The sequence below is a fragment of the Schistocerca gregaria genome, chromosome 2 (assembly GCF_023897955.1).
Source record: "Schistocerca gregaria isolate iqSchGreg1 chromosome 2, iqSchGreg1.2, whole genome shotgun sequence".
NCBI lineage: Eukaryota > Metazoa > Arthropoda > Insecta > Orthoptera > Acrididae > Schistocerca > Schistocerca gregaria.
The window spans coordinates 503,356,105-503,379,847 of NC_064921.1; the positions used below are offsets into that span (position 1 = coordinate 503,356,105).

A 23,743-nucleotide genomic window follows, 5' to 3' on the forward strand; every position below is an offset into this window, starting at 1 on the left:
CCCATACTCTTTGCCTTTAAATATGTCTGCTTGTGTCTGTGTATGTATGGATGGATGTGTGTGTGTGTGTGTGTGTGTGTGTGTGTGTGTGTGGGCGTGGGCGTGGGCGCGCGAGTACATACCTATCCTTTCTTCCCCCCAAGGTAAGTCTTTCGCTCCCGGGATTGGAATGACTCCTTACCCTCTCCCTTAAAACCCACATCCTTTCATCTTTCCTTTTCCTTCCCTCTTTCCTGACGAAGCAGCCGCTGGTTGCGAAAGCTCGAAATTCTGTGTGTGTGTTTGTGTGTTTTATTCATTGTGCATATCTACCGGCGCTTTCCCGCTTGGTAAGTCTTGGAATCTTTGTTTTTAATATATAGATATATATATATATATGGCATCCAAATACTTGTCAGAGACTTGTCTATTATCTAATACAGGTTTATTAATTAATAAAAACCGCTGGTGTATCTGCAACTGGTAACTGTCTGCGAAGTATAAGTGTTCAACTTAATTTCGTGTATCACAATCAATATTTTTGGAATGTCTGCTACTGTCATTCCTTATTTAAATATTGAAACACTGAACCATTTACATAATTTTTTATTCTCATTCTTAGCACAATGCATTACGAGAATTTTTTCTTGTTGTTAAGTACACATACATATGTAAGTATTCTGCGTGGTGTTTGCACATGTGTAGTTCTGCGTCTCTTGCACTGTAGTCGCCTTTCTGAGGTTGTGATGTACTGTGCCTCCTCCATATAATAGAAAGAAACTTCCACATGGGAAAATATATTAAAAACCAAGATTCCAAGACTTACCAAGCGGGAAAGTGCCGGTAGACAGGCACAATAAATAAAACACACACACACACACACACACACACACACACACACACACACACACACACACACACACACACACACAAAATTTCAAAATGTATGGTAGATTACGGAAAAAGGGAAGGTGAATACAAAGTGAAACTACTTGTACAAACTAAAAGAGAAAGTAATGTGGGGTGTAAGGGAGAGGGCAAGGAATCATGCCAATCTCGGGAGCGGAAAGACTTACCTCAGGGGGGAAAAAAGGACAGATATACACTCGCAACCGCGCGCGCACACACACCCACACACCCACCCACCCACACACACACACACACACACACACACACACACACACACACACACACACACAAGCAGACATATGTAAAGGCAAAGTGTTTGGGCAGAGATGTCAGGTGAGGCAGAAGTATAGAGGCCACAACACCCTAATTCAGTAATTAACCTTTCCTCCAAACCTCTCTCCCAATCCGAAACCTCTGTCCTATCCAAATGCCTCACCTTCAGCCCCACTCCCAGATTCAGCCAAACAGCCCTCGTCAAAGATTTACTGTCCTACACTCGTACTCTCTGCTGGAAATATCACTTTGCCACGAAGAAAAATGATCCTAATCCTACTCCTAATGATCCAACTCCCCAAGACACTATCCAAATTGAACCCTGCCTGGAACAGTTCCATCCTCCGTCACAGCGGGACCCACCTCCTCTTCCTCAAAATCACCCTCTCCAAATCTTCCAGGAATTTTTGACTTCCAGACTTGCCTCTCAATCCTTCTTAAAAGACCTTAATCCTACTCCCAGCATAACCACTGCTGAACCCCAAGCTATCAGTGATCTGAAGTCTGACCGATCCATCGTCATTCTTCCGGCGGACAAGGGTTCCGCGACCGAGGTACTTGATTGTTGGGAGTATGTGGCTGAGGGATTGCGTCAGCTTTCAGACAACACCATGTACAAAGTTTGCCAACGTAACCCCATTCCTGATGTCCAGGCGGAGCTTCAAGGAATCCTCAGAACCTTAGGCCACCTACAAAACCTTTGACCTGACTCCATCAACCTCCTGACCCCACCGACACCTCGCACCCCTACCTTGTACCTTCTTCCTAAAATTCACAAACTCAATCATCCCGGCCGCCCCTTTTTAGCTGGTTACGAAGCCCCCACAGAACGTATCTCTGCCTACGTAGATCAACACCTTCAACCCATTACATGCAGTCTTCCATCCTTCATCAAAGACACCAATCACTTTCTCGAACGCCTGGAATCCTTACCCAATCTGTTACCCCCAGAAACCATCCTTGTAACCATTGATGCCACTTCCTTTTACACAAATATTCAGCACGTCCAGGGCCTCGCTGCAGTGGAGCACTTCCTTTCACGCCGATCACCTGCCACCCTATATAAAGCCACTTTCCTCATTACCTTAGCCAACTTCATCCTGACTCACAACTTCTTCACTTTCGAAGGCTAGACATACCAACAATTAAAGGGAACAGCTATGGGTACCAGGATGGCCCCTCGTACGCCAACCTATTCATGGGTCGCTTAGAGGAAGCCTTCTTGGTTACCCAGGCCTGCCAACCCAAAGTTTGGTACAGATTTATTGATGACATCTTTATGATCTGGACTCACAGTGAAGAAGAACTCCAGAATTTCCTCTCCAACCTCAACTCCTTTGGTTCCATCAGATTCACCTGGTCCTACTCCAAATCCCATGCCACTTTCCTTGACGTTGACCTCCATCTGTCCAATGGCCAGCTTCACACATCCGTCCACATCAAACCCACCAACAAGCAACAGTACCTCCATTATGACAGCTGCCACCCATTCAACATCAAACGGTCCTTTCCCTACAACCCAGGTCCTCGTGGCAAACAAATCTGCTCCAGTCCTGAATCCCTGAACCATTACACCAACAACCTGAAAACAGCTTTTGCATCCCGCAACTACCCTACTGGCCTGGTAGAGAAGCAAATAACCAGAGCCACTTCCTCATCCCCTCAAACCCAGAACCTCTCACAGAAGAACCTCAAAAGTGCCCCACTTGTGACAGGATACTTTCCGGGACTGGATCAGACTCTGAATGTGGCTCTCCAGCAGGGATACGACTTCCTCAAATCCTGCCCTGAAATGAGATCCATCCTTCATGAAATTCTCCCCACTCCACCGAGAGTCTCTCTCCGCCATCCACCTAACCTTCGTAACCTCTTAGTTCATCCCTATGAAATCCCCAGACCGTCTTCCCTACCCTCTGGCTCCTACCCTTGTAACCGCCCTTGGTGTAAAACCTTTCCCATGCACCCTCCCACCACCACCGACTCTAGTCCTGTAACCCGGAAGGTGTACACGATCAAAGGCAGAGCAACGTGTGAAAGCACCCACGTGATTTACCAACTGACCTGCCTACACTGCGAAGCTTTCTATGTGGGAATGACCAGCAACAAACTGTCCATTCGCACGAACGGACACAGGCAGACAGTGTTTGTTGGTAATGAGGATTACCCTGTGGCTAAACATGCCTTGGTGCATGGCCAGCACATCTTGGCACAGTGTTACACCGTCCGGGTTATTGGGATACTTCCCACTAACACCAACCTGTCAGAACACCGGATATGGGAACTTCCCCTTCAATATATCCTCTCTTCTCGTTATCCACCAGGCCTCAACCTCCGCTAATTTCAAATTGCCACCACTCATACCTCACCTGTCATTCAACAACATCTTTGCCTCTATACTTCCGCCTCGACTGACATCTCTGCACAAACTCTTTGCCTTTACAAATTTCTGCTTGTGTCTGTGTATGTGCTGATGGATATGTGTGTGTGTTGCAAGTGTATACCTGTCCGTTTTTTCCCCCCTAAGATAAGTCTTTCCGCTCCTGGCATTGGAATGACTCCTTACCCTCTCCCTTAAAACCCACATCCTTTCATCTTTCCCTCTCCTTCCCTCTTTCCTGATGAAGCAACTGTTGGTTGTGAAAGCTTGAATTTTTTGTGTATGTTTGTGCTTGTTTGTGTGTCTATCGACCTGCCAGCATTTTCGTTTGGTAAGTGACATCATCTTTGTTTTTAGATATGCATGGTGTATGTGCGGATGGATATGTGTGTGGGTGCGAGTGTATACCTGTCCTTTTTTCCATCTAAGGTAAGTCTTTCCGCTCCCGGGATTGGAATGACTCCTTACCCTCTCCCTTAAAACGCACATCCTTTCGTCTTTCCCTCTCCTTCCCGATGAAGCAACAGTTGGTTGCGAAAGTTGTGTGTATGTTTGTGTTTGCTTGTGTGTCTATCGACTGGGATTAGATAAAGTGCAAAAATGAAAAGGGGATCTGATATGTAACTTTCGTTGCTTAAAATGTTGTTTCCCACATTTTATATTTTCTCGTATTTTATGCCATTTCTTTTAAAGTCCCTTGAAAAGTGCAGAAGAGGGGTTTCACTGCTTTTCTGTGTTGATGAAACCTTGCAGTAACAAATCCAGCAGCCTGCTTCTCAACTACATTGACGTCTTCTTTTAATCCAACGCTGTGGGGTTCCCAAACATTCGATCAGTATTCAAAAATGGGTCGCAATAGTGTTCTGTATGTGGTCTCCTTTACAGATGGATTACACTTTCCTAAAATTCTCCCAATAAACCAAAGTCAACCATATACCATCCCTACTACAAGTCTTACATGCTCATTCCATTTCGTATCACTTTGCAACGTTATATTTAGATATTCGATTGACTAGACTGTATCAAGCAGTCCACTACTTACACTGTATTCAAATGTTATGGGTTTTTCTTTCCTACTTATTTTCATTAATGTACCTTTGTCTACATTCAGAGCTAGCTGCCATTCATCACTCCAACTAGAAATTTTGTTCAGGTCGTCTTGTATCCTCCCTCAGTTGCTCAACAATGACACCTTCCCATGCACCACAGCATCATCAGCAAATGGACAGAGATTGCTGCTCACGCTGTCTGTCTGATGATGTATGTATGTAGAGAATAATTGCAGTCATATCACACTTCCCTGGGTCACTCCTGCATGTGCTCTACTCTGTTGAACACTTGCTGTTGAGGGTTACATACAAGGTTCTATTAGTTAAAAATATTTCAAGCCACTCACATACCTGGGAACTGGGAACTTATTCCGTATGTTTCTACCTTCATTAACAGTCTACAGTGGAGCACTGTGTCAAACGATTTTCAGAAATCAAGGAATATGGAGTCTGCCTGTTGCCCTTCACCCATGGTTTGGAAGATGATATGTGAGAAAAGGGCAAGCTGAGTTTCACAGAAGGGACACTTTCTAAAATCATACTGTTTTGTGGACAGAAACTTTTATATGTCAAGGAAATTTATTATATTTAATCTGAGAATATGTTCAAGAATTTTGCAACAAAGTGTTGTTAAGGATACTGGTCTTTAATATTCTTACATACAGGAGTCACCTGCAGTTTTTTCCAGTCAGTTGGAACTCTGTGCTGGATGAGAAATTTTAATAAATGCAAATTAAGTAAGCAGCCAGTGCTGTAGAGTACTCTTTGTAAAATAATTGGAGTTCCATCCACAGCTGATGGCTTATTTGTTTTCAACTCTTTCAGGTGCTTTTCTACATCAGAGATGCATGTTTACTGTGTTGTCCATACAGGGGTCTATGTGATGGTAAAACAGCAGCATTTAGTACAGTCCTCCTGTGTGAACAGTTTCTCAAACTTAAAATTTAAAACTTCAGCTTTCCTTTTGCTGTCTTCTATTGCCACACCAGAATGGCCAACAAGTGACTAGATAAAAGCCGTCAGGCCACTTATTGATTTTATGTAGGACCAGAATTTTCTTGGGTTCTTGGAAACATCTTTCGCAAAGGTATGTCATGGTTGTATGAGTGAAGCATACAGACACAATATCTCCACTAACCTTTGCCTGCCATCATTTGCGCGTTCTCTTTTGAACCGAAAATGCAACTGTCTTCGCCTCCTCAGAATTTGCCAAATGTTGTTTTTAACCCTACTGTGGGTATTTTCTGCCCTTAATAAGCACGTGTTTGTCAAGAGTGTAATACAGAGCCTGTATAAATTTTGTCCCTAATTCTCTCGTAATGGAACTAAATGATGTCCATTCATTGTGTAAGTGGGTTGCTAACAAATGCTTATCTCTAGCAAAATACTCTCCCAGGCTTCTTGATTGATTTATTAACTTTGGTAACCATGGTCACTATGATGGTACCATCACTAGCTCATAGGGACTGGACAGTGTAGCATTTATTTTTGTTGTAATTTGCATCTATTTTTTATCTGTAAATAATTAGAGACACAAATTTAAAATGTCACACTACACGAGGTAGGGCAAAGCATTAGTGCTTGCAAATTAACTGTTAAAAAAAGTGATGATTGGGAAGTTTTTTTGTCAGGAATATTTGCTTTTTCTAAAACTTCAACAGTTTTTTCTTCTTTAATGACCTTGGTTTTCTTTTTAGGCTGTATTTAAGCTTTCGAGAAGCCGTTGAGAAGCAGTAGCATTTTCTCGCTAGGAAACTGATCATGTCTCTGATTTAAGGTGTTTCTTGACATCATTTGTAGTTTCCCACCCAATTCCATGATCACAAATTTAATTTTGACCTTTCGTGGGTATTCATCGCCAGGTGACATATACTTGACAATACTACAGATAGAACCAACATGGCATTTAATGTAGAAGTAGAACCAAAGGTAACTATTCGAACATTAATGGAAGAATTTTGACACTATTGAAATATATGACAGGTTTTGTTTTCCAACTGCAAAGTACAGACAATATGTAGTGGTAGAGACCTGCAAACATAAACAAACTAGTATTTCACCTGCAAGAGGGGCCGCGAGCAGTCCAGGGAAACAAGCCCTGCCTCTTTCGTGTGGTAGCAACGTACACGCTTGTTCTGCAAAAGCAGAACTAACACATTGTCACAGGGATTGGCAAACTCTTCTGGTGTTGTTAGGGTTGTAATTGAAATCCATGATGGGCCAGGAATAGTCACTTCACTCATTCCAGAATAAGAAAAGAAAGCAGCGAGGAACACACAGTACAAAGTATTTGCAAAAAGCTAATTTAGAATTACATGTTGAGGTTGGAGAGTATTGTTAATGAGGTAGTTCAGGTCCATCCTCTTTTGGTGTTTGACGCGATCACAGTTCAAAACGTCGAAAACCTAAAACTGCGTGTTAAAAGCATCTACATAACTACAAATTTTGAACCTCTGATTACAAACAAAGTTGTGTGTTTCTCTGTTCATAAATGCTAGGCCCTGTGGCTGAGTTGGCCGTACTACATTGCATTATGCAGAGTGTATCTTAAACAGACCATTCAAATGCACACAGTTGGCATGGCACCATAACATCGAGCACACTGGTACATCACTGCATTCCTGCACTTTTTATTTTGCAAACACTTTCTTATGTACATTATCTTTCCAAACTGGGCTTTGTCAGATGATATATACCAGTAACCAAAAATTGGTTACATTTTCAACTTTTATATGTGGAAAAAAAGCTATTTCAAACTACCTCTAATAAGATAGTTCATGTGGATACAATCTGTTATGAAGTAGTATCTATTAGGTAATTTCACATTTTCCTATTTTGAGGCAGGATTTGCATCTATATTTGCATTTATCACAAAACGTGAATTTTTCCGGTCCCTACTAATCCATATTTCTATAATGACACAATCGATAATTTCAGGCCTATTTGTAGCTACCAGGTCTAAAATACTTCTATTGCATGTGTGCTCTCGAACTAGCAGCTCGAGGCATTTTTCAGAAAATTGTTCAGAAGTACAACTGTCCATAACCCCTACATCTACATCTACATCTACATCTACATCCACATCCACATCCACATCCATACTCCGCAAGCCACCTGACTGTGTGTGGCGGAGGGTACCTTGAGTACCTCTATCGGTTCTCTCTTCTATTCTGGTCTTGTATTTTTCATGGAAAGAAGGATTGTCGGTATGCCTCTGTGTGGGCTCTAATCTCTCTGATTTTATCCTCATGGTCTCTTCGCGAGATATACGTAGGAGGGAGCAATATACTACTTGACTCCTTGATGAAGGTATGTTCTCGAAACTTTAACAAAAGCCCGTACCGAGCTACTGAGCGTCTCTCCTGCAGAGTCTTCCTCTGGAGTTTATCTATCATCTCCATAACGCTTTCGCGATTACTAAATGATCCTGTAACGAAGCATGCTGCTCTCCATTGCATCTTCTCTCTCTCTTCTATCAACCCTATCTGGTATGGATCCAACACTGCTGAGCAGTATTCAAGCAGTGGGCGAACAAGCGTACTGTAACCTACTTCCTTTGTTTTCGGATTGCATTTCCTTAGGATTCTTCCAATGAATCTCAGCCTGGTATGTGCTTTACCAATGATCAACTTTATATGATCATTCCATTTTAAATCGCTCCTAATGCGTACTCCCAGATAATTTATGGAATTAATTGCTTCCAGTTGCTGATCTGCTATTTTGTAGCTAAATGATAAGGGATCTATCTTTCTATGTATTCGCAACACATTACACTTGTCTGCATTGAGATTCAATTGCCATTCCCTGCACCATGCGTCAATCCGCTGCAGATCCTCCTCCATTTCAGTACAAGTTTCCATTGTTACAACCTCTTGATACACCACATCATCATCCGCAAAAAGCCTCAGTGAACTTCCGATGTCATCCACAAGGTCATTTATGTAGATTGTGAACAGCAATGGTCCTACGACACTCCCCCAAATCACTCTTACTTTGGAAGACTTCTCTCCATTGAGAATGACATGCTGCGTTCTAAATACCCCTAACCCCTGCAATGAATCCATTGACATCCCAGTCTACACTCCGTGGATTAAAGTCACCTCCAACTAGTATTGCATAATCTGTGTATTTGAGCACTACTGAGCATAGTCTTTCTCTGAAGGATGTGGTGCAGTCGGGTGACCGGTAAAAGAATCCAGAAATTAACTTGATTTCACCTAGACTTGTCGTACATGTTCCAATAACTTCTCAGTCACACTCAAATTTGCCCTCAATAGAGAAAATATTTTTGTGAACTGCAATGAACACTCCCTCTCCTATAGTGACTAATCTGTCTTTCCAATATACATTCCATGACTCACTAAATATTTCAAAGCTTTCTACTTCCGGTTTCAGCCAGCTCTCAGTCCCGAGAATAATTTGAGCGAGACAATTCTTCTGAAGAGCAGTAAATTCAGGAAATTTGTTCTGAATACTTCAACAATTTATTGCTAAAATTTTGACATTTGAAGTGTGTCTACTCTGAATGCAGTCTGATTTCGTTATTTGCATATCGACTGGCAAGTGTTCATAAGAGTAGCTCAAACTACCACCTAGTGCACTCCACAAGTACTGCTATCTCACGAAGTAGCTACTTTCTGTATATAGTGCACCCCTGACCTATCGAGGAGAGTCTTGCATTTCTCTACGACATGACACGCGTCCAGAAATCTGAAGCAAAGACTATCACTTTCTGAGATTTGGCTAACATATCTTTAGGTTTGGATGACCATTAGCTAACATATCTTTCTTTAGGTGTCTATCTTGTGAGCTCAGAGGACTCTCTGATGCCATGAAATGACAATGCTTGGTGCCAGATTACGTTTTGGTGCATAAGACATCCCCTGAGATCAAAACTGAACAAGAGGAGAAATCCTCTCAGCCTTGTGACTGTCAAATTTTCCTGGATACAACATATTCTATTTGTCACGAACTGGATAGACTTTCATATTGTCTCCAACTAGGGAACTTTATACCATCTATCTCTGCTGCAGAAACCAGTGAATGTCAGATTACAGATGAACAGTGTTACTACCTCACAAAGATGCTGTGCCTGTTGCCATTATACACTAAGCTGACAAAAGTCATGGGATAGCAACACACAGCGATACACAGATGATGATAGTATCATTAGGGAATTCAATATTCTGATATCCACAGTGTTGAGAGTGCCAAGAATACCAAATTTCAGATAGTACCTCTCACCACAGGCAAAAGATTCAAAATAAATACCTAGAAATTAAGAGCAAAAACATAAATAAATAAATACATTATTTTATATTTAAGTAAAGTACATTTTACTGTGAATCAAGCTGAAAGTTGTTGATAGTATGGAACCATATGTAGAAGGGATTCCGTTTTATGTTCTCAAAAGATTCTGTATAATCAACACTAACGGGTCATTCCACATCAAATCAACAAATGAAACCATTGTTTTCAACCTTACCATCTTGGATTTAAATGAAATTAAGTATGCCTGTAGTACTCATAAATAGTACAAAAAATAAATTTTTTCACATTTTTCTGATTAAAAGTTACCGAGTTATGGACTTTCAAAAATTGAAAAAATGACAAAATTTTGACTCGTGGAACAATGTTGTTTTCTTTATAACTTGTGTTCTAATTAAGCTAGAACAATAAAATTTACTTCATTGGAAAGCTCTTTTAAAGAGCTTTTACATGATACCAAACATCATTAGTTTAATAACATATATACACATTGTTGAATTTATCGAATTTTGAAAAACTGTATTTTTAAAATTCTCAAAAAAACATATGTGAAAGATACACTTTACATCTACATGTTCTGAAAGTTTCAACTTGGGATGAGCATGGGATCACTATCAAAAGCAATTTTATGTTTACCACGATTCTCCAAAATCAGTCAGATAGGTGAATTTCTATTATTTTGCTACACATGAAAATATTACAGTGTTAGATATTGTTACATGGTCCAAAAATTGTACTTTTGAAACGAATAACTGCTTATTAAACTTTAGTGCTAACTATTTATTAATAGCTGTAAAACCACGGGGAAAAAAGAAAAAATGAAGCTCTCTCTCATTTTAAAGATTATATATAAAATGATTCTTTAGTGTTACTATCTGCAATCTATTCAGTATTTTATCTCTGTTTAATATTGTCAGCAATTTTCACCTATTGTTGAAAGTGACCTTTTCACTTTCTTGTTTCACCACGGAATACAGTAGATCATCATCATCATTTTCTGTTGAATGCACCAGCTTTCTATATTCAATACTACACAGTATTACTCCTCTAATTCTTTCACTTCCTGTAAAAAAAAAAATTTCATTATGTTACTAGTATGCAAACATTAACTGGTTGTAGGCATACAAACTTACAGACTCTTGTGAGGTTTCTACAAAAGTACCTTTAAGCTAGATTCAAAACACATTTCAAAGTTAATCACATAATTTCACTACAGCTGCGTTATAACAAAAGAATGTGTGGGTCACTTTCAACAATAGGTAAAAATTGCTGACAATATTAACCAGAGATAAAATACTGAATAGATTGCAGATAGTAACACTAAAGAATCATTTTATATATAATCTTTAAAATGAGAGAGAGCTTCATTTTTTCTTTTTTCCCCGTGGTTTTACAGCTATTAATAAATAGTTAGCACTAAAGTTTAATAAGCAGTTATTCGTTTCAAAAGTACAATTTTTGGACCATGTAACAATATCTAACACTGTAATATTTTCATGTGTAGCAAAATAATAGAAATTCACCTATCTGACTGATTTTGGAGAATCGTGGTAAACATAAAATTGCTTTTGATAGTGATCCCATGCTCATCCCAAGTTGAAACTTTCAGAACATGTAGATGTAAAGTGTATCTTTCACATATGTTTTTTTGAGAATTTTAAAAATACAGTTTTTCAAAATTCGATAAATTCAACAATGTGTATATATGTATTAAACTAATGATGTTTGGTATCATGTAAAAGCTCTTTAAAAGAGCTTTCCAATGAAGTAAATTTTATTGTTCTAGCTTAATTAGAACACAAGTTATAAACAAAAAACCATTGTTCCACGAGTCAAAATTTTGTCATTTTTTCAATTTTTGAAGTCCATAACTCGGTAACTTTTAATCAGAAAAATGTGAAAAAATTTATTTTTTGTACTATTTATGAGTACTACAGGCATACTTAACTTCATTTAAATCCAAGAGGGTAAGGTTGTAGCACTTGTTGATTTGACATGGAATTGCCCTTAACATTTTGAGAAAAAAAAATGTTGTTTCCTTTGGTTGAAAGAGAAGATAAACAAAATTGGCTTCATGGAAAGTATAGTTGAATTTTTTCATAATATTTACACTCTATGAAAATTTTGTTAGCTAAACTATACATTTCAGTGTAATTAGCACAAACTATCTGTCAATAAATTTTGAAAACCAAAAAACTATCTCGGACACCACCCATGTGAACAAGTGAAACGCAGAGCTGGGTAGGTGGCAAATTTTTTGAATTTGGGTGGGTGTGGGTGTGTGTGTGTGTGTGTGGGGGGGGGGGGGGGGGGGGGTATTGGTATCTAGTTATAGTTCTCCCAACCACCGCACGGGTGCTGCACCTTCCAGCCAGAATAATGGGGTATTCCATATAAAATGTTGATTCCATATTATCACATTCTTGTATGCATTCCTATATATCAGGATAGGTAATATGAATTTATCTTTATGCAGAACTCAGGCTGCTCTTGCTGGAGCTGTAACAATGCTGCAGTGTCTACCAGAGAAGCTTAGCCCCGTTGTAAAACCATTGATGGAAGCCATCAAGAAGGAGGAAAATGAACAGTTGCAGGTGAGTTTCTCCTCTGTTTTTAATAACATACCTTCTTCTGTAAATTATGTATAAAAAAAATGTTCATCAAGTTGTATTATAATGCTGCTGCTTCAAGTGACAGCCTCTTGACATTAAAGTTATAGACACAGAAATAGAAGATAGCTTTTCTCTATATTATCACAATATTCTTTAAGAATATGATTAGTATTTCAAATTTAAAAATGTGATTCTCTTTAATTATTGTTGTCTGACTTTGTTGCAGAGCCTGGCTGCAGAACACTTATCTCGTTTGGTCGAATTGTGTGTTAACAGAATTCCATGTCCAAATGCTAAAATTATTACAAATCTTTGCACATTTCTTCGCTCAGATACAGAATTTTCTCCACGCATACAGGTGAGCTATGTGGGTTATAATGATTTCTTGTATACACATGTAAGATTTTTTGCTAAGGCAATGTAGGGTGTCTATCTCCTTGATTTAAAAACAAGAAGAATAATATAGAGTTTTCTGAGTCTGTGTAAATTAAACTGCAACTGTGTGTCCAAGAGATATGAGATTGGAGATTGTTTACGTACATAGGGTGTCCCAGGTGGAATGGCCAGTATTCAGGGAAATGATTGGAACAATCATTTGAAGCAAAAATATCTAGTACATTTGAATTCTAAAATACGTCCCTTAAGAGCTATGAGCACGTGTTCAGAAGAAGAGATTTGTTTAACGGTAACAAAGATGAACAAGCACTCATAGCTCCTGCAATAGGCACTTCCGAGTCGATGTTTCCTACACTTCTTTGACAAGTTTCTTGTGGTGGCTGTTTTCTTGAAAGTTGTGTATTAATTGCAGCAGTTTAAAAGAAAAACACGTTTTGCATGCTGTGCATTAAGTTTTTTATTTAACTTGAACAAAACTTAATGTGCAGCATGCAGAAAACTTCAGACTTGTTTTGCTTTGAATTATTGTTTCTGTCATATCCCTGAGTATTGACCAGTCCTTCTGGAACACACCCTGTGTTTGATATGGTGTTTTATAGGTCCTTTCTACTTCCTGTGCAATTTGTGTATTTTAAATATGAAGTTTCATTTGTAACATGGATATGACAATCTTCAATCATGATTATCAATATTTATTTGATGTCTTGTTCTTTTACTGTCTAATATGATCTAATGATATAAAATTTCTTGGAATAATCCCTGTCATGATATATTCACTATGTCACAAGTGCAACCACCTTTTTATTAATCTGCCCTTTCTCAAATGGTGACAAGTTGTAATATCTCTTTGTCATGAGAATGAAAGACTATTCAAAGATAAATATTTGTTCTTTTGATTGTCCGTTTGAAATGCCATCTGTTACAGCTGTCAAAGATGTTTTATTTTGAGTAAGCCTGGAAAATATTTTGGTGTCGAGCAAGAAGTTTCGTTTGAACTTGTGCAGTTTTTATCATAATGTGAAATATATTTCAAATTTGGGTATATTTATTGTTTTTGCGGAGTGGATTGGACTTCAGAATTTGACCACTTAGTAATGACATGTGAATATTTCTTAAGCATGAAGTACACCAAGAAATGCTAAAGAAAAAGTGTAAAATGCAGCTTCAAGTAGCAACAGATTTGGGAAATTAAGGGTTTTGTTGTAGAACAAGGTTGAAACCTAGATATACTGAATAACACTTGTATTACAGTGTGTTAAGTATTTGGTTCTTTATTTGTGTGGTTTAAAACAAACTAATTTGTAATATGTGTATGCACTCCACAAAAGTTACAATAATTAAGTTACTATAACATAGAAATTAATAGCAATTAATTTAAATTCTGCATTTCTTGAACTAATAAACATGTGAAACTAGAGATGTATTCAGTTGACAGGAGGTATATTAACAGGGAAAGCGACAAAACTAATATTTTGGAGAAATTTTTTTAAAGAATCACATTATACTGGAATTTTTGAGATTTGTAGTGAGTTCACAAGCCTTAGAACCACAGTTCTCAAAAGAAATGTCCAGCTTTTTCAAAATCTATAGTTATAAATATATTAGAAGCAAAGGTTCCATGACTTACCAAGCGGGAAAGAGCTGGTAGATAGGCACACTAAAAAAAACACACACAAAATTTCGAGCTTTCGCAACCGGCGGTTGCTTCGTCAGGACAGAGGGAAGGAGAGGGAAAGATGAAAGGATGTGGGTTTTAAGGGAGAGGGTAAGGAGTCATTCCAATCCCGGGAGCGGAAAGACTTACCTTAAGGGGAAAAAAGAATAGGTATATACTCTCAAGTGCGCGCACGCACGCGCACACACACACACACACACACACACACACACACACACACACACACATTCACACATATACAGACACAAGCAGACATATTTAAAGGCAAAGAGTTTGGGCAGAGATGCCAGTCGAGGCAGAAGTGCAGCGGCAAAGATGATGTTGAATGACAGGTATAAGTGGCGGCAACTCGAAATTAGCGGAGATTGAAGCCTGGTGGATAACGAGATGAGAGGATATATTGAAGGGCAAGTTCCCATCTCCGGAGTTCGGATAGGTTGGTGTTGGTGGGAAGTATCCAGATAACCCGGACGGTGTAACACTGTGCCAAGATGTGCTAGTCGTGCACCAAAGCATGTTTAGCCACAGGGTGGTCCTCATTACCAACAACCACTGTCTGCTTGTGTCCATTCATGCGAATGGACAGTTTGTTGCTGGTCATTCCCACATAGAAAGCATCACAGTGTAGGCAGGTCAGTTGCTAAATCACGTGGGTGCTTTCACACGTGGCTCTGCCTTTGATCTTGTACACCTTCCGGGTTACAGGACTAGAGTAGGTGGTGGTGGTGGGAGGGTGCTTGGGACAGGTTTTACACCGGGGGCGGTTACAAGGGTAGGAGCCAGAGGGTAGGGAAGGTGGTTTGGGGATTTCATAGGGATGAACCAAGAGGTTACGAAGGTTAGGTGGACGGCGGAAAGACACTCTTTGTGCAGTGGGGAGGATTTCATGAAGGATGGATCTCATTTCGTGGCAGGATTTCAGGAAGTCATATCCCTGCTGGAGAGCCACATTCAAGAGTCTGATCCAGCCCCGGGAAGTATCCTGTCAATTGAAATCCCCAAACCACCTTCCCTACCCTCTGGCTCCTACCCTTGTAACCGTCCCCGGTGTAAAACCTGTCCCATGCACCCTCCCACCACCACCTACTCCAGTCCTGTAACCCGGAAGATGTACACGATCAAAGGCAGAGCCACGTGTTAAAGCACCCACGTGATTTAGCAACTGACCTGCCTACACTGTGATGCTTTCTATGTGGGAATGATCAGCAACAAACTGTCTATTCGCATGAATGGACACAGGCAGACAGTGTTTGTTGGTAATGAGGATCACCTTGTGGCCTTGGTGCACGGCCAGCACATCTTGGCACAGTGTTACTCCGTCCGAGTTATCTGGATACTTCCCACCAACACCAACCTATCCGAACTCTGGAGATGGGAACTTGCCCTTCAATATATCCTCTCTTCTCGTTATCCACCAGGCCTCAATCTCCACTAATTTCAAGTTGCCGCCACTCATACCTCACCTGTCATTCAACATCATCTTTGCCTCTGCACTTCCGCCTCGTCTGACATCTCTGCCCAAACTCTTTGCCTTTAAATATGTCTGCTTGTGTCTGTAAACGTATGGATGTGTGTGTGTGTGTGTGTGTGTGTGTGTGTGTGTACCCATCCTTTTTTTTCCCCCTAAGGTAAGTCTTTTCGCTCCCGGGATTGGAATGACTCCTTACCCTCTCCCTTAAAACCCACATCCTTTCATCTTTCCCTCTCCTTCCCTCTGTCCTGACAAAGCAACCGCCGGTTGCGAAAGCTCGAAATTTTGTGTGTGTTTTTTTTTTTATTGTGCCTATCTACCGGCACTTTCCCGCATGGTAAGTCATGGAATCTTTGTTTTTAATATATTTTTCCCATGTGGAATGTTTCTTTCCATTTTATTTATAACTATAATTAGAAATTAATTTTTGTTTAAATGTTTAAAGCTAGTTGCTTGCAAGCAACCAACTTTCACTCCTTCGAAAGGTGTATCAGTGCAATGGCCATATTAGCTTCCAGCATTCTACTGCAGTGTAAGACTTGAGACACAAACCAATTTTCATTGTTCATGTACAGTCTGCCATTAATACATCGGATACATGTTATCTGGAAACAGCTATTTACTCACCACTCTCTGCAGCTCAGGGCCATCTCATCTGATACTCCTACTTGGTAGTGATTGAACTACACCTACCGAGCGAGGTGGCGTAGTGGTTAGCACACTGGACTCGCATCCGGGAGGACGACGGTTCAATCCCGTCTCCGGCCATCCTGATTTAGGTTTTCCGTGATTTCCCTAAATCGTTTCAGGCAAATGCCGGGATGGTTCCTTTGAAAGGGCACGGCCGATTTCCTTCCCAATCCTTCCCTAACCCGAGCTTGCGCTCCGTCTCTGATGACCTCGTTGTCGACGGGACGTTAAACACAAACCACCACCACCACACCACTGAACTACAGCTCACTGCCAAGATCTGTAGCATAAAATCATCCGTGCAGTAATAAGAAACAAATTCAAATTACGTGATGGTCACAAGTAAGTGTCCCACTAAGTTTGCCTGAAAAAGAGGCCACTGGAATTGGATTCATGGTTCGGCATGTATTTATGGTGAGTAGGAAGGGTCACAAATAAATGTTTGTACTGAAGGGGACTGACAAATTCACCATGAATAAACCAGGAGATTGCTCAAGTTAGAGAGGGCATTTGTAAGTAATTTTATTATGAGGTATAAAAGAAATTTCCTAGGATGTGGGAATCAAAGTAGTGTAAAGTAGTGTCTGGAAGCTATGAGGAATTGGTAGGATCTTTGCTTGTTAGTGGTACTGCTAAGTTGGACTTATATTGAACTTGGTATCTGGGTACAAGTAATCAAGCTATTTTCTGACGTGCTACAGCCACAATTTATACATCAAAATGTGTTTTTGTGAAATCTTTCCTTTGTGCTCACCCAGAAAAAGCAAAAGTTGATGAACGTGGTGGATTAAACCAAAAACTGTTAAATACGGTGGAATCTTAACATGTGGGGAATGCATTTTCTTCTGTAGTCAATGGCAATGCATTGTACTCTGCTGACACATTTACAGTGACCTCTAGTCAACTTCTCCTTGTTAATTGCACTGAGCAGTTGAAGAGGAACGTTCTGCATTATTGCCAAGTACACTGCTTACACTTCGAACTCGTCACGTGCTATAGGTGTAAACAAAGCAGGTTTGGTGAAACCACGTATATACACACATAAGTTTTCCTTCACATGTGGAACTTATTTATACCAATGAATATGAAATAAAGTTAAGCCTGCTGTGATTTCAGTGTTTGTTTCTCCCAGCAGTCCGTTACATTTATAACAATTTGTCTGCCATCACAATGCATTGAACACCATTGAGGGCTGAAACAAAGATGAGCAAGCCATTACACAACTGTTCACTGAACATGTCCTGTTAATTATGGTGCCATCCATAGCAGCTGGAGAAACCTACATTGGCTGCAGTTGGTAGAGGCACGAAAACTTCCGGATTCTGTTGACAGGCTCCGAGCAGAACTACTGTAAGTAAAATTAATGCACAGTAGAGAGAGGTGACAAGGTGTAACTATATACATTAAACCTAAGTGGAAGCCGTGGTCATTCCATTTGCTGTACTAATGCACACTAGTCACCTCAGCTGTACTGTGGAACAAGCCACCAAGTAATCTTGGCGAGAAGCCACTGCTTTAGCATGATGTCACAATGCTATACAGCTATTGACTGCACGTGGTAAACAAATAACCAAGATGTAACAAACATCCAATGTTGTAATCCAGCAGTTTTCTCAGTAATTCACACCTTTCATATTATTTCACCATGTACGCTATAAATTTTTTCTAGTTTTGAGGTGAACGTAGAATGAAAGAACCCTTAAAACTGCCTGTTTTAAGATATAATTTGTGGCAGCAGTATTACTGGTGGCAAAATCCTTTTTTTTTTTTTTAAATAGGTCTATTATATGACATACCATTTTGAAATTTCTTTCTTATTTGTTTCTGGATTTATGAATTGCTTATGTCAGTTGCCGTTATGAATGTTGTTAAAATTGCTACCTAGGAGGAGGAGAATGAAATTTTGTACTGATTTTGATTTGTAGCTTTTGTGTTTGTTTATAGTTTGTAATCCAGTACATTAAAAATGCCTAATGTTTCATAGGTTAAGGTATGTAAACTTACTATGTAATGATCCAAACAAAGTGGTTTTGGCCGCTACAGAATGGAGGTAGCGATAAGCATTGAGGGGAGGGGAAAAAGAATCTCATGCAGGGCGAAAAACAAATTTCTCTTGCAGAACAGTTCGTGTACACTGTTGTAACAAAGACTATAAATTACACAAAATGACAGCACTCAGAGATGGAAATTTTGAAAGTACTTGTTCACTCTACGGATTGCAATGTAAAAGAAAAATAAAATGCAATACGAAGTTTTCTGGACAGCAGTGATGAATAATTCAAACTTAATGTGGTGGACTTACCACGATCTGCCAACAGCCACTAAGATCTAATAGGAAAAGTGACACAAGATGAGGACTTCCTTGATCATAAAATACAAAAGAAAAGTCATATGACTCAACATCCACAAATTAGGCTGTTAAATTGGATTGTTGATAGTCAATATATGAAATATAAAACAGATTTGAGCTATAAGTTTTATTTGCAAATTAATTATTTAGTAATTACAATACAGTATTCCTAATTACAATACAGTATTCTTAACCCAGTTCAGAATATTCATTTGTTTGGATTTTTCATGCCACTTAAGTAAATAGTATGTGTGTCCAAAACTTGATAACATTGCTAGCGTATTGTCTTTCACATGAAATTGCTGCCCTGTAGTGCCTGAAAGAAACTTATTTTCTCGGGAATTTCTTCATTAGATTCCTCCTCCTCCTCCTCCTCCTCTTCTTCTTCTTCTTCTTTTTCTTCTTCTTCTTCTTCTCCTCCTTTTCCTCCAGCACCACAATTAAGCCTGATACGCTGTTTCACTATGTGGCCAATAGAGTCTATTTCACATACACTTGAATTTGCATAACATGAAACAAACTTGCTGAAATCTAAGTCAGCTGGTCACACTACACCTCAGTCTTTCCCTTCTTCTTCATCCAGAACATTAGGCATGTCGATGTAGTCTCCCTCATGTCGGAAATGACATTTTCTAAAGCAGTTATGTATTGTGTTGAGGCTTATCCTCTGCCACACCTCCGGAATAAAGTTAAGATCATCGAGGAGATCTACCTTCAGGGTGGATGCACCTTCAGGTAATCCTCCGTCAATCATTGCAATTGCTTTCTGCACTAACTGCTTCTAGTAATTAAATTTAAAAGCATGGATAATCTCCAAATCTAGAGGCTGCAAGTAGCTAGTGCAGTTTGGTGTGGGAGGGGGATATTACTTTAACATTTCTCAGCATATAAAAACTTTTCAGATGTGCAGCATATTGATGAATAGAACTATTTTTTTCATTTTTTTTGCCCCCATTTGATGATCAAACTGGATGAGGAAGTCTTCAAAAATTTTCAGACATCAAGGAATTTGAATTTGCTGTGTACTTTGTGAGCAACTTTTTAATATTTTTGAGTAGCGTGGTTTTTTAAACTTCACAAATTACAAGAGCGGAAACTCCTACAAGCCATCTACATTGCAGCACAGCATAACTGTGACACTCTTGTTTCGACATAGTGCCACCATGACAGATGTTTTCATCACATGGCAAAGTTTTATTTGGGTGCAGATTATAGAACAGTTCTGTTAAGTCTGCGTTGAGAAAATCTTTGCCACGCGAGATTAGCCGAGTGGTCTGGGGCGCTGCAGTCAAGGACTGTGCGGCTGGTCCCGGCGGAGGTTCGAGTCCTCCCTCGGGCATGGGTGTGTGTGTTTTCCTTAGGATAATTTAGGTTAAGTGGTGTGTAAGCTTAGGGACTGATGGCCTTAGCAGTTAAGTCCCATAAGATTTCACACACATTTGAACAATTTTTTTTGAAAACAGCTTTCACTTCATAGCCTCCAGTCAGTTCCATGTCAACTTACTTTTCCAGTCACAAAACATTTTTTTTTGATAACAGTAGCACTTTCAGTGCATAATGTTTTGTAAACTAGATTTTGCGGTTTTTAAATCAGTCTATCCATCCATTGGATGCTCAGAAATGGTCAATTCCCAACTGGTCAGTAATATATAGGGCCTTTTCTTTCAAGAGAGTTCCATCTATGGCAACATTTGCTTTGCGTGCTTGCTTGAACCACGTTGCAAGAATTGATTCCTATTAAGTGGCAATGACTTCATCGATCTCTTCTTCTTAGAAGAAGATCTGCGACAGTAGAAGTTCCTGTCTTCATGTATCTTCACAATAGTATTTAAAGATGTAACTGAAATTCCACGAAATGCTGTGAACTGTGCATGAGTCCCTATACTAGAGTCAACTTGTTTTTATATCTCCATCTTTTCTTCTCGTGAAGACACTTGGTGTTTTTTGGTGAAATTACTGTTTATGTCTGAAATGATTTTTCACTTGCACAACTCACAAACACATGGAACAGATGTAGCTACCACAAGGAACATGCAATAATTCTTATTCTGTTGTTCACTATCTGTGGTTTGTTTGCATCAGGGTATCTTTTTTTTTTAATTTTGGATTTAAAAAAAAATCTACTGAGAAAAAAAAAATGAAAGTATCACGCATCATAGTTTTCCGTTGCAAAAACACAAGACTCAAATAGAAGAGCATTGTATGTAGTCCATCAGAGGTTCATTATAGTCATGCGGCCCCCTCATTAACAGGCACCACATACCACATCATTATCAGAAAAAAATAAAAAAAGTAGGTGTGTCAAATATGTAATGCTTTAATTGTGAACATTTCTGTCTGTTGGGTTAAAAATTGTACTTGGAAAATAAATTTAGCTTTAAAGTGAGTAGTGGTTTTACGTTTCTGCAGATCCTATTGAGATTTAATGGTTAGTCAATTTTAAGTTCATGATTCAAACTTTCCAAAGCTTAACAGTATAAATGTTGGGTACTATTTGTCAAAGAATGAAAGTTTACGCATTTGATGGGTTCTGTTTAAATAAGAAAATTACTATAAATGCTATGCGATGGAGCGTACTTTGGTGAAAAGGAATCAACCTGGACAAACAAATTTTCAGCAGCTACAAGCTAAAGTGCCTTAGTTTAACAAAATAACTTAGGATACACAGTATTTTTTATTAGATGTGTTGTAAATGACTGAAATAAAGTAGCAAAGAAAATATTTTATCACAGCAGCTAAGTGGTTAAACCATAAGTATAAACATGGTCATCTGCTTGATGACATACTTTGTCACCATTCTGTTATTGTTTAACATTTTTCTTATGAGCTGCACTTCATATGCTCACCAAACTTCATATTCTCGACCCTGTCAAAGTGTGAGAGAAATACACACATAAAAAAATGAATTCATTTCGTCAATTGGTGTTACACACTGTTAGAAATTGGCTCAATGAATTTCTGTGCACTATATAAAATGCAAATTTAAAAGAAAGCCCAGGCCCTACCGTTTCGCTTCATGCATTCTATTGCTGCTACCAGTCTTGACAATCTACAGTGTGTGGTGCAAAGTATATACTGTATGTGAGTTGCGTATATAGTTGTTGCAACTGTATTGTGTCAGATTTGAACACGAAAGTCTTTAAAATGTGCTATCACATACTCCTGTTCTATTCCCGTGTGACATCTCTGCCATAGCACATGCTCTCCACCAAAAGTATATTTGAGCACTTAACAAAATGCTTTGACTCCTAACTGCACTCTCATCATTGAACAACCACTCCCCCTCTCCACAAATCCAGCAGGCAAGCTCATTTTACGTGTGTTAGTGTGGCGTGGTGGCTACACTGGCTGTTGAGTGATGTAACAAGTTGTCAGCCAATAAGAGCTCACTAGCTGGAAATGGCCAATGTTTCCTTGATTCTGACCGAGCATATTCTTCGAGACTCAGGGTTTGAATTTAAAAGGTTGGTATTGTTGCTGAATACAGTACATCAGAAATACATGCAAAAAGACAAGGCTGAGTTATAAGCTGCACAAGAAAATGTGGCAGTTGGGCCTCTTCATCACATATTGGCTTGGTCCAAAATACTTCGCAATGAGAGCCATGCTTTTACATTGCTGACACAATGTAGCAGTAGTTGTATCATTATTTTGTGGTGATGCTAAACATTGCAGCTTGTGTTGGCAATGGCTATCATGGATAATGTGAGCATTTCCTCTTTAAAGTCTCCCCTCCCTGCTGTGGCTTAAAATATTCCCTTAACTGTACCCCATGTATCTTTTATGCCACTTATAACTCGTTGAGTCACAGCAAATGGCGATACGAAGAAAACGGGCAAAGCCAAGTGAGACGTTGGGTAAGAACGTAGAATCAAGGTAAATGTTACTAGGAAGAAATGTAAAATGAGGTAATTTTTAGCGTTAATGTTATCGGCTTTTCACAGAGGCTACAAATTTATGCTCTAGAATTGCATAGAACATAAAATTGAAGTTCCAAGTAGTGTTTCTGACCAAGTGATGTGATGCAGAAGTTGAGACTCTGAACTGACTGCTGTCTTTTCATTTTCAGGCTACTGAAGGAACAAGTAATGACAGTGGTACTGAGAGCTTGGGGGAAGGTTCTCGCACTGGCACACCTACTAGCTTTGCTAATAATTATGTTGGCATCCTCACACTTCTGAATCAGCAAAGGGTATCTATGATCTTGTCTTTGAGGAACAAACAAAATGAAATACGAATTTGGTAATGTTGACCACGTGTCTCCGGTTTTCAGATTTTTTATATTCTTTTTTTTTTTTACAGTCAGCTGAAAGAGCAGCCTTTCGGAGATCAAACTCTGTTGGCAACCGTGGTCCTGGTAGACCACCTGTAACAGATATTCCCCTAGAAGAACTCTTCGCAACTGAGGATGCTGTATGTGTTACATTATTATCCTAACTTTCTGTAACTTTTTATTAAGAGAGTGTAACACAGTTCTTACACCAGTATTATTACACCTAGAAACTAATGTGGCGCCAAGCATGTCTTGAATTATTATCTTTATTGATGTGAATGTTGTAATCCTTAATTTGTCTTCAGTAACAAAAGCTAATTAGTAAATTTTCTGTCGCTTCTCATTATAGACCATATCGATAATGTTTTGTATACATTTTGACTGTCATTCTTCAAAAAACTGCCACCAGGCTGTGTTAGAT

At 39.3% G+C, this 23,743-nt stretch overlaps 2 protein-coding genes across 2 annotated transcripts in view; both read left to right on the forward strand.

The window, feature by feature from the left end:
- Positions 1 to 4,667, forward strand: part of LOC126328547 (endonuclease III-like protein 1) — a 250,074-nt gene extending 245,407 nt beyond the window's left edge. The window contains exon 5 of the mRNA XM_049996051.1: positions 4,652 to 4,667. The gene's annotated coding sequence lies outside the window, so the exon portion shown is untranslated. The remainder of the gene's footprint in view (positions 1 to 4,651) is intronic.
- LOC126328531 (TATA-binding protein-associated factor 172) overlaps positions 1 to 23,743 on the forward strand; it is a 274,135-nt gene that overhangs the window by 92,853 nt on the left and 157,539 nt on the right. The window contains exons 17-20 of the mRNA XM_049996048.1: positions 12,332 to 12,449; positions 12,694 to 12,825; positions 23,119 to 23,241; positions 23,352 to 23,462. Of these exons, the coding sequence (XP_049852005.1) occupies positions 12,332 to 12,449; positions 12,694 to 12,825; positions 23,119 to 23,241; positions 23,352 to 23,462 (484 nt within the window). The remainder of the gene's footprint in view (positions 1 to 12,331; positions 12,450 to 12,693; positions 12,826 to 23,118; positions 23,242 to 23,351; positions 23,463 to 23,743) is intronic.